This window comes from Cebus imitator, unplaced genomic scaffold (genome assembly GCF_001604975.1).
Source record: "Cebus imitator isolate Cc_AM_T3 unplaced genomic scaffold, Cebus_imitator-1.0 Scaffold306, whole genome shotgun sequence".
Taxonomy (NCBI): Eukaryota; Metazoa; Chordata; class Mammalia; order Primates; family Cebidae; genus Cebus; species Cebus imitator.
Window position 1 is genome coordinate 2,650,576 of NW_016107621.1, and position 10,912 is coordinate 2,661,487.

The 10,912-nt window shown below is 50.2% G+C and overlaps 1 protein-coding gene across 4 annotated transcripts in view; it reads left to right on the forward strand.

Moving 5' to 3' along the window:
• GMFG (glia maturation factor gamma) overlaps positions 1-8,628 on the forward strand; it is an 11,260-nt gene extending 2,632 nt beyond the window's left edge. The window contains exons 1-7 of one of the 4 annotated variants that reach the window (XM_017503046.2): positions 754-959; positions 1,401-1,497; positions 1,625-1,674; positions 3,765-3,814; positions 6,775-6,857; positions 7,360-7,433; positions 8,440-8,628. In XM_017503046.2, the coding sequence (XP_017358535.1) occupies positions 957-959; positions 1,401-1,497; positions 1,625-1,674; positions 3,765-3,814; positions 6,775-6,857; positions 7,360-7,433; positions 8,440-8,511 (429 nt within the window). In that variant the 5' untranslated portion in view covers positions 754-956 and the 3' untranslated portion in view covers positions 8,512-8,628. Of the gene's footprint in view, positions 1-753; positions 960-1,033; positions 1,299-1,400; positions 1,498-1,624; positions 1,675-3,764; positions 3,815-6,774; positions 6,858-7,359; positions 7,434-8,439 lie in introns of those variants that run through there. The other 3 variants (XM_037729486.1, XM_017503047.2, XM_037729488.1) reach the window with 3 other exon arrangements.
• Positions 8,629-10,912: the final 2,284 nt, after the last annotated feature.

A 10,912-nucleotide genomic window follows, 5' to 3' on the forward strand; every position in this document is an offset into this window, starting at 1 on the left:
AAAAAAAAAAAAAAAAAGTGGGTACTAGTCTGACAGGATTGAACTGCCTTGTTACTTGTTGCAGGGCCTCATAGGCCATTGCAAGGCTAGTGAGGTTGGAAAACATGCAGAAAAAAGTCACCATTACCTAGGTAGTTTGGGGTTGCCCCTCCGGTCCCCATTTTGCCATTGGCATAATGGGCGTCAGTCTGACCAGCAAAAGACTAAACTCCCGTTTCCAGCTCTGCAATTCAAATATCTCAGATGAGGGTAAATCCAGGAAGGCTGACTGGAGGAGGGGAAGAGCAAAAGAGTTCATTTTTAGTATCTATTGCGTCTGCCATGCTGGCAGCTATGTGAAGGTATTTATTTATTTTTATTTACTTTTATTGAGACAGAGTCTCATTCTGCTGCCCAGGCTGTAGTGCAGTGGTGCAATCTCAGCTTACTGCAACCTCTGCTGCTTGGGTTCAAGCGATTCTCATGCCTCAGCCTCCCCAGTAGTGGGACTACAGGCTCGCACCACCACGCCTGGATAATATTTTGTATTTTTAGTAGAGACAGCGTTTAGCCATGTTGACCAGGCTGGTCTCCAACTCCTGACCTCAGGTGATCCACCTGCCTCAGCCTCCCTAAGTGCTGGGATTACAGGTGTGAGCCACGGCACCCGGCCAATGTGAAGCTGTTTATATCCTCACCACAATCTCAAATCAGAGAGAAGTTACTTAGCTAGGGTCACATAGCAAGGCAGCTTTTGAACCCCTGGTCTGAGCAATTTCCTGACAGGTCCTGGCAGATGAGAGGAAGGAAGGAGGGGGAGGAGCCCTCGGTGACAGTTGTCCCAGCAAGGGCATAAACAGGATGTGGTGTTGGATGAAACCTTCCTCCTCCTGCACAGCCTGCTCCCCACAGCCTCAGGCCCCACCCCTACAAGACAGCGGAACTGAGAAAAGAAGAGGCCTGTGGACAGAAAAACCATGGTCAGGGGCTAGGGGTCCTGTGGGAAGAGCTGGGGCTGGGGTTGGGGCTGGGGCTTGGAGGACACCTGGGCGAAGGTCAGGCTACGGGCTGCAGGTCACGGGCCGGGAAGGGGACCCAACTGTGGTGAACAGCCTGGCTGGGGGAAGAGAGAGACGGTGGCTTCGGGTTGAGGACCAGGAAGTGGCTCTCTTCGTTTCCTTGAGAGTCACCCAAGGGTCCCCATGGAGAGGGCAGGAACCCAGCCCCTGCTCTGCACCCCAAGCTGAGTGCCCTGGTGAGGGATACCTACTCTGAAAGGGTACATTTTCCCAATGTTCACAAATGCATCAGATGGGCTGGTATGATGCTCCTCTTCTTTAGTGGATGGAGAAACTGAGGTTTGGGGAAGGGGTGCGGGCCAAGGCCAGGCCATTTCAGCTCTTTCTGGGTCCCTCCGGCAGTCTGACTCCCTGGTGGTGTGCGAGGTAGACCCAGAGCTAAGAGAAAAGCTGAGGAAATTCCGCTTCCGAAAAGAGACGGACAATGCAGCCATCATAAGTGAGTGACATCTTCCCCCTCAGAAGGATAGGAGGGCGGTGGTGGGGGCAAGTTGGGAGGACTGGGCTTGTGACTCCCATGGGTCGGAGAGGGGCGTGTCTAACCCTTGTGTGCCACCCCTCCCCAGTGAAGGTGGACAAAGACCGGCAGATGGTGGTGCTGGAGGAAGAATTTCAGGTGAGGGGAGCGGTGGTTGGGACTGGGAGGTACACAGCGGGACTGGGAGACCCAAGTGGTTGGAACTAATACTAAGAGCCTGGTATGGGGGTCAGAAAGACCTGGAGATTGGTGGGGCGCAGTGGCTCATGCCTGTAATCCCAGCACTTTGGGAGGCTGAGGCGAGTGGTTCACTTAAGGTCAGGAGTTCAGGACCAGCCTGGCTAACATGGTGAAACCAAGTCACTACTGAAAATACAAAAAGTTAGCTGGGTGTGGTGGCGTGTGCCTGTAATCCCAGCTACTAGGGAGGCTGAGGCAGGAGAATCGCTGGAACCTGGGAGGTGGAGGTTGTGGTAAGTCGGTATCTTGCCACTGCACTTCAGCCTGGGCCATAGAGCGAGATTGTCTCAAAAAAAAAAAAAAAAAAAGAAAGAAAAAAGACCTGGAGGTTAAGTTCTAGCTCAGTCGTGACCCCCAGCAAGAGACTGGCTGTATGTGTCTCTATTTCAAGTGAGGGGCGGGGGTGAAATGGGGAGAATAGTACTTACCTCACAGGTTTGTTTTCACATCCAATAATTAATTCTTGTAATGGGTTTAGAACAAGTCCTGGCACTTAGTAGATGCTCAATAAAGTGATGATGATGATGATCTTATTAATGATGATAATACTTTATTGGCATTAAAATGAAAGAATTTCCATAGAAGTTAAAATGGTAGCTGGGCATGGTGGCTCACGTCTGTAATCCCAGCACTTTGGGAGGCTGAGGCAGGAGAATGCCTTGAGCCCAGGAGTTTGACCAGCCTGGGCAACATGGTAACACCCTGACTCTACTAAAAATACAAAAATTAGCCAAGCATGGTGGTGTACGCCTGTGATCCCAGCTATTCAGAAGGCTGAGGTGGGAGGGCTGCTTGAGACCAGCAGTTTGAGACCAACCTGGGCAATAAAGCAAGATCTCATTTCTACAAAAAACCAAACCAAAATAAAACAAAAACCAACCAACCAACCAACAAAGCAAGACCTCATTTCTACAAAACAAACAAACAAACAAACAAAAACCAACCAACCAACCAACAAAGGGTAGACCTCATTCTGGTGGCCTCACGTCTTTATCAGTGACAATGATAATCAGGCTTATTTCCCTAGTGTTGTGATAAGGATTTATCAGGGAATCCATGGAGACTGAGGACTGGGGCTCCCTCAGGCCCTCTGAAAGACAGTATAGTGAAGCAGTTAGGATTCGAACACAGATTCAAATCTCAACTTTGCTACTTTCTATCTGTGCAACTTTGGAAAGTGCCTTGGCACCTCTGGGCCTCAATTTTCTCAGCTGTCTAGTGGGCATAATGGTAGGACCTACTCCACAGGCTTATGGGATAATTCCATGATTAATCCGTGTGTGTTTCGTAGAACAGTGCCTTGGCACGTGGTAAGTGCTCACCTAACGGTGGTCATTTTTTGATTTTTTTTGAGATGGAGTTTCACTTTTTTTTTTTTTTTTTTGAGATGGAGTCTCACTCTGTCACCCAGGCTGGCATACAGTGGTGCAATCTTGGCTCACTGCAATCTCTGCCTCCTGGGTTGGAGTAATTCTTCTGTCTCAGCCTCCCAAATAGCTGGGATTACAGGCATGCACCACCATGCCCAGCTCATTTTTGTATTTTTAGTAGAGATGGGGTTTTGCCATGTTGGCCAGGCTGGTTTTGAATTCCTGATCTCAGATGATATACCCACCTTCGTCCAGGAAGTCCTAGGGTGCTGGGATCACAGGCGTGAGCCACCGTACCTGGCAGAGTTTTGGTCTTTTTTGCCCAGGCTGGAGTGCTATGGCCCCACCTTGGCTCACTGAGACCTCCGCCTCCTGGGATTTCAAGCAATTTTCCTGCGTCAGCCTCCCGAGTAGCTGGGATTGTAGGTGCATGCCACCACTTCCGGCTAATTTTGTATTTTTAGTAGAGACTGGGTTTCACTATGTTGGCCAGGTTGGTCTTGAACTCCTGACCTCAGGTGACCTGCCTGCCTCAGCCTCCCAAAGTGCTGGGATTACAGGTATGAGCCACCACGCCTGGCCTCATTCTTTTTCTTTTCTCCTGTTTTCTTGCCTCAGAACATTTCCCCAGACGAGCTCAAAATGGAGTTGCCGGAGAGACAGCCCAGGTATCCTGGGGGAAGAAATGGTTGGATCAGGCCATGAAGGGACGGGTGATGTTGGAGGAGCAGGCTGAGGAACTGTTTGAGTTCCAGCCCTATTCATGAACTTAGAATCTCTGTGTTTGGCCGGGTGAGGTGGCTCACGGCTATAATCCCAACACTTTGGGAGGCCAAGACGGGTGGATCACTTGAGGTCAGGAGTTCAAGACCAGCTTGGCAACATGGTGAAACCCTGTCTCTACTAAAAATACAAAAATTAGGCTGGCATGACGGTGTGCAACTGTAATCCCAGCTACTTGGGAGGCTGAGGCAGGAGAATCGCTTGAACCCAGGAGGCTGCAGTGAGCTGAGATTGGACCATTGCACTCTAGACTGGTGACACAGCAAGACTCCATCTCAACAAAAAATCTCTGTGTTTGAGGACAGGAGTTCATACTGTAGAACTTTTTGTTCGTACAGCAATATTTTATTGCAGAATTTTACACTGATAATTTACATATGATAGTGGTTTAGAGTCTGCTTTTTTTTATTTTCATAATAATTTTGTGGGGTTTTTGTCTCAACATTACACTGACTTCATTTTGTTTTTTGAGACAGAGTCTTGCTCTGTTGCCCAGGCTGGAGTGCAGTGGCCTGATCTCGGCTCACTGCAACCTCTGCCTCCTGGGTTCAAGTGATTCTCCTGCCTTAGCCCGGGTGACAGAGCAAGATCCTGTCTCAAAAAAAACAAAAAATTTTCCTTCATTTTCAATGTTTGGGAACACTGTAGATTATTATTATTATTGTTATTTTATTTAATAAAATTTTTAGAGGCAGGCTCTCGCTGTGTCACCCAGGCTATTGGGCAGTGCTGTGATCCACGCTTACTGCAGCCTCCAACTCCTGGGCTCAAGCCATCCTCCTGCCTCAGCCTCCCAAGTCACTGGGACTAAGGCGGTGCCACCGCACCCTGCTAAAGGCATGACTTGGCTTTTAATGATAGGTAGAATGCTGGGCGAAGTCACATGAGCCTGGTGCTTTTTTTGGTGGAAGAGCTCTTTGACTATTTCTATGAAAACGGGTCTCTTAAGATTTTTCGTCTTGACTGAATTCATTTTGGGTGTCTAGGATTTTGATCCTCAATCCCAGACTGTAAGACTTGGCCAGGATCAGCTTCGTGGGCATGTGATAATTACACAGGGCCCCGAACCCAGAAGGGGGCCTCACACGTGGGGGTTAATGGTCACACTCTTTATAGTTTTATCTTTGAATTTCTGTTTTGTATGAAGTCAGTGGGGACAATGGGCTTCACATAGAGGTGCTGGGGCTTGGAGCTAGGTTCACAGGCAGTCCACCACCTGGCTGCCTCCCTGAACAGTTTCTCCGCCACCCACTCTCTGCACCCACCCACCCAGAGATCGCCGCTGTCCTTCGGCTTCCTGCTGGTGTGGGGAGGGTCAGGGTCCTGTAGGCACCCCTTGCCTGACAAGTTACAGGGTGTTCCTATGAGCGTCTGCTCCGTTTCCTCATGCCCAAGGGAGCACCACTTTAAATAGCAAATTAAAAAGGACCAGCTGAGCGCAGTGGCTCACACTTGTAAACTCAGCAGTTTGGGAGGCCAAGGTGGGAGGATTGCTTGAGGCCAGGAGTTCAAGACCAGCCTGGGCAATATAACAAGACCCCCCCCAACCCATTTCTACTAAAATTTTTTTTAAAAAGGCCGGGTGCAGAAGTGGCTCATAACTGTAATCCCAGCACTATGGGAGGCCAAGGTGGGCAGATCACTTGAGCTTAGGAGTTCGAGGCCAGCCTGGCCAACATGGTGAAACCCCGTCTCTGCAAAAAATACGGAAAACATTAGCTGGGTGTGGTGGCATGCACCTATAGTTCCAGCTACTTGGGGGCTGAGGCAGGAGGATCCCCTGATCCTGGGGGGGTCGAGGCTGCAATGAGCTGAGACCACATCACTGTATTCTATCCTGGGTGACAAAGTGAGACCCTGTCTCAAAAAAAAAAAAATTAACTGGACATGGTGGTGTGCACCTATAGTCCCAGCTACTCTGGAGGCTGAGATAGGAGGATGGCTTGAGCCCAGGAGTTCAAGACTGCAGTGAGCTGGGATCATACCACTGCACTCCAGCCTGGGCAACAGAGTGAGGCCCTGTCTCTAATAAACAACAACAAAAGACCGTGATCAGTCTAGAGAGAGACTACAAAAGAAAGGAAAACAATTTTCCTGCTTTTTGAACTCGAAGCCCCACATTTTCATTTTGCAGCAGGCTTGGCAGATTATGTAGCCATCCCTGATCACAGTGCACTGAGGTTCTAGTGCACTGGATGGTGTCGCATAGTGGGTGAGCACTAACACTCTGGCACTGACTTTCCCAGGTTCAAATCTCTCCCCTATCCATAGAACCTGGGGCAAGTGACTTTGGGCCTCAGTTTTCCCATCTATACGATGGGGATATTAATAGCACCTATATTATAAAGTTATTGTGAATCAAATGAGCATGATTATTGTTATTATTATTATTTGAGATGGAGTTTCGCTCTTGTTGCTTAGGCTGGAGTGTAATGGTGCGATCTTGGCTCACTGCAACCTCTGCCTCCCGATTTCAAGCAATTCTCCTGCCTCAGCCTCCTGAGTAGCTGGGATTACAGGGGTCCACCATCACACTCAGCTAATTTTTGTATTTTTAGTAGAGAAGGGGTTTCATCATGTTGGCCAGGATGGTCTCAAACTCCTGACCTCAGGTGATCCACCCGCCTCAGCCTCCCAAAGTGCTGGGATTACAGGTGTGAGCCCCGTGCCCGGCCCTATCATTATTTTTAATCATTTGTTGTGTTTGAGGTCAGTAGCCTGGCTCCCAGACATCAGTCCTGGGTTCTCAGACTCAGCCAACATTTCAAGGCTGTGGACTCAGGTAATGGCTGTTGAGCCTGGGCTGCAGGCCAGAGTCCTGATTGTCAATTCCCTTTCATGGTAGGTTCGTGGTTTACAGCTACAAGTATGTGCACGCGGATGGCCGAGTGTCCTACCCTTTGTGTTTCATCTTCTCCAGCCCTGTGGGTGAGACACAGCTCTTCTCCTCAGGAGAGGGTCTTTGATTCTCTGTGGTGTGTGTGTGTGTGTGTGTGTGTGTCTGCAGGTGTGTGCATGTGGGTGCATGTGTGTGACTGTGCAAATGTGTGCAGGCACCTGTGTTAGAGTGTGATAGCCTGTATGTGCCTGTGTGAGGGTGTGTGTGTGATGCATGCGTAATGTGTGAGGGCACAGAAGTGGAGGTGGGGGGCTCAGATTCACCAAGAGCCCACCCGTCCTCAGTCCTGGGGCCTAAGTCAACCCACCTTTTCCTTTTACCTAGAAATCCCCATCTGGCCCCTAAACCATCTCCAGAGACCCTCAGAATAACTCGACACCCCCAAGCCAACCTAGAAACTGAGTACAGTGCAGGGACCTCCTTAGAAGAGCTCCTAGGACCCTTGGAAAACAGCAGGGCCTTCAGGACATTACTAGAGCTTTAGAGGACATGCCTGGGTCCCCACTCATTGCCTTTCTCTCTTCCACGCAGGCTGCAAGCCAGAACAACAGATGATGTATGCAGGGAGTAAAAACAGGCTGGTGCAGACAGCAGAGCTCACGAAGGTTCAGCCTGGGGCGGGGCTCCACAGTGTTAGGGAGGGGTGGTCTGGGGTCCTGGGTCTGAGGGAGGAGGGGTCTGAGGGAGGACAGGCTACAAGTCCTCACTGTCTGTTTTTTTTTTTTTTTTTTCCCCCAAGAACCAGTCTCGCTCTGTCACCCAGGCTGGAGTGCAGTGGTGTGATCTCAGCTCACTGCAACCTTCACCTCCTGGGTTCAAGCGATTCTTCTGCCTCAGCCTCCCAAGTAGCTGGAACTACAGGCCTGTGCCACCATGCTTGGCTAAATTTTGTATTTTTAATAGAAATGGGGTTTCTCCATATCGTCTTGTTTTTTTTTTTCTTTCTTTCTTTTTTTTTGTTTTTAAAGAACTGGGTCGGCTGGGCGAGGTGGCTCAAGCCTGTAATCCCAGCACTTTGGGAGGCCAAGGTGGGCGGATCACGAGGTCAGGAGATTGAGACCATGTGGCTAACATGGTCAAACCCTGTCTCTATTTAAACAACAACAAAAAAAAGCAAAAAATCAGCTGGGCATGGAGGCACATGCCTGTAGTCCCACTATTTGGGAGGCTGAGGCAGGAGAATCGCTTGAACCCAGGAGGTGGAGGTTCCAGTGGGCTGAGATCATGTCACTGCACTCCAGCCTGGGTGACAGAGCGAGACTCCATCTCAAAAAAAAAAAGGAACTGGGTTTCGCATGGTCGCCCAGGCTGGTGTGCAGTGGCACAACCTCAGCTCACTGCAACATCCTTCCCGAGTTCAAGGGATTCTCCTGCCTCAGCCACCTAAGTAGTGGAACTACAGGCATCGACCACCACACCTGGCTAATTTTTGTATTTTTAGTAGGGTCAGGGTTTCAACATGTTGACCAGGCTGGTTTTGAACTCCTGACCTCAGATAATCCACCTGCTTTGGCTTACCCAAAGTGCTAGGATTACAGGTGTGAGCCACCACGCCTGGCCACTGTTTCAGTTCTTGAGTGGATCATAATGTTGAGACCTCTTTCCGCCCAGGTGTTTGAAATCCGCACCACTGATGACCTCACCGAGGCCTGGCTCCAAGAAAAGTTGTCTTTCTTTCGTTGATCTCTGGGCTGAGACCTGAATTCCTGATGTCTGAGTCCTCAAGGTGATTGGGGACTTGGATTCCTAGGACCTGAACAAGGAAGACTTTAAATAAATTTAAAAATGCAAAAACTCAGAGATCCTCAGTTCGGACTCAGTTTCTGCCTCTCAACTGGGCTCTAGCCGACTGTTCCTGCAGTATCAGCCTTTGGCCAGCAGGGGGCGGGCTGACCTAGTGGAATGAGAGCTGGGTCCCGGGAGGGAAGGAGGATTACCTGTTTCCTGGAAAGGGAAGGGGCTGTAGGATTTTCTTGAGGGGTGTAGGGATGGATGGGCGAGGCCTGGGTCTCCTGGAGGTATTGGGGGGAATATCTGGATCTATGGAGTGGTCACTCCCAAGGGGAACAAGTACCCCTGAGAATAAAGGAGGCAAAGTGCCCCTTTTCTCTCTCCTCCCCACCTCTGGGGGGTAGCAGGCATCACCAAATGCGACTTTTCTCCACGGAGCCCCTAGATAGGAAGAATTTAAATGCCAAAGAGGTTTGAACGTAAATGCTTCAAGATCTCAGGAGCTGCTGGGGGTGGATGGTTTGTATGGTTGGGTAGGCCTGAGGGTCCAGGGCTGGGGAAGGTGAAGTCCAACCTGGGCCCTCAGTGGACCCTAGGGGTGTGAGATTGAGGAGACAGGGAAGGGACACCTGCCTCCATCTGAAGATCCTTCTTTTCTTTCTTCTGGCATCTCTGGACATCGAACTTTCTCAGGCTTTCTGTGTCTGTCTCTGAGGGACATTGATTAAGCACCCACAGTGTACCGAGCTCTGAGAATTCTGAGATGGGTAGGTCTTCACACAGATGAATCATACCCTTTCTGTCTCTCTGCTTCTCTTCCATGTTTCTGATTGCTCCCCTCTCTGTCCCTGGTTTCAGGGACGTGGGAACTCCCTCCCCCCCACCCCTTTTCAGGTTCCCGGTAGAGAGGTGGCTGTTGCCATGGCAACAGTGACACAGTGACCTTGGGCCTGGGCTGCCCATCTCCCAACCTTGGCGTTCCCGCGGGTAGGGTCCAAAAAGCCCAGCTCCAAGCCCTCCCCGCCTTAACACAGCATCCCCTTACCACCCCACTCCACCCTATCTCCTGCCCACTCACCCTCAATCAGGGCAAGTCCTTTGCTTGAGGGATTCGGGATAGAATCACTCGACACTGGTCCACAAAGAAATTCACCCTGCCCTAAATTCTCTGGAAGGTTGGGTTGAGGAAAAGCAGAGGAATCTGCTTTTCACTAGTGCCCTTTTCCTATCCCCATCTCTCTGTCCCTCCCTCTAATCACAGGCCCAGTCCCTGAGGGCAGGAGGTGGAGGAGGAGGAGAGCTGGAGACACGAGGGGATCATTCAATTAAATGGACAAGGAACTCCTGGCCTGCAGAGGTCAGAGAGGCAGAGGGACTCATCCAAGGTCGTGCAATTACATGATCAAATGAATACTAATAGCTGACCCTCCTCTTGAGGGCTTCCTATGTACCAGGTACTTCTATAAGCATTTTATAAGCATTAGCTCATTTAATTCTTGGAATACTTTATTTAAAAGGTACTATTATTCTTCCCAACTTAAAGATGAAAAACTGAGGCACAGAAGCCAAAGGCACCCGTGGTTTGTACAGTTAGAACTCTAACCCCAGGCTATCTTGGGCTCAATGGCCACACCGTCTCTTAGGCAAGAGATTTAGGGAATCACCTCCTCCTCCTCCTCCTTCTCCTCCTCCGTGGTACTGCCACCCTCCATAGTGCAACTTCTGTTCCATCCAGGCTTGTGATTACAAACGATCCAATCAGAAAGAGCCATGCACAAGGACTTGCCAGATCAAGAGCAAAGCATGGGAAAGCAGGGGCCAATCAGAGAAGGTGGCTCACAGGCGCAGTCCAATAGAGAATGAGTATGGCTAGGGATTGTGGTAGGACCAATCAGAGAGGCCAGAACAGATTGCACCATCCAACGAGGAGTCAGTACAATGGGGCGTGTCTTCAGGTTTGGAGCGACTTTCAGGAGAGGCAGTATAAACTGGGGACCGCCTCCTCTAGTTCCACCAACCTATCCTCTAAGCGCCCACAGATCCAAGCTCCCTGACGTTTGAGTCTGGGCCCTATACCTGGGGGACTTCCTAACTTTGGCTGTGAGCCACCTTGTGGCTCATGTTGGAGAGGTGGAGGCTGGTCTTTAGGACAGAGCTGAGAGGGCTGGACCTAGCTTAGGCATCTGGGACCCAATTTAGGCAGAGAGGTGGGATGCTTTCCGGGAGGAGCAAGGTACACGGGTGGGGCTCAGGCTGAGGGTGTGTGTGGCAAGGGGCTAGGCTGAGGAGTTCTGAATATTTTATACTTGGGGTGTTCTCTAAGACAGAGACCGAGGGATAAGACTCTGCTGGA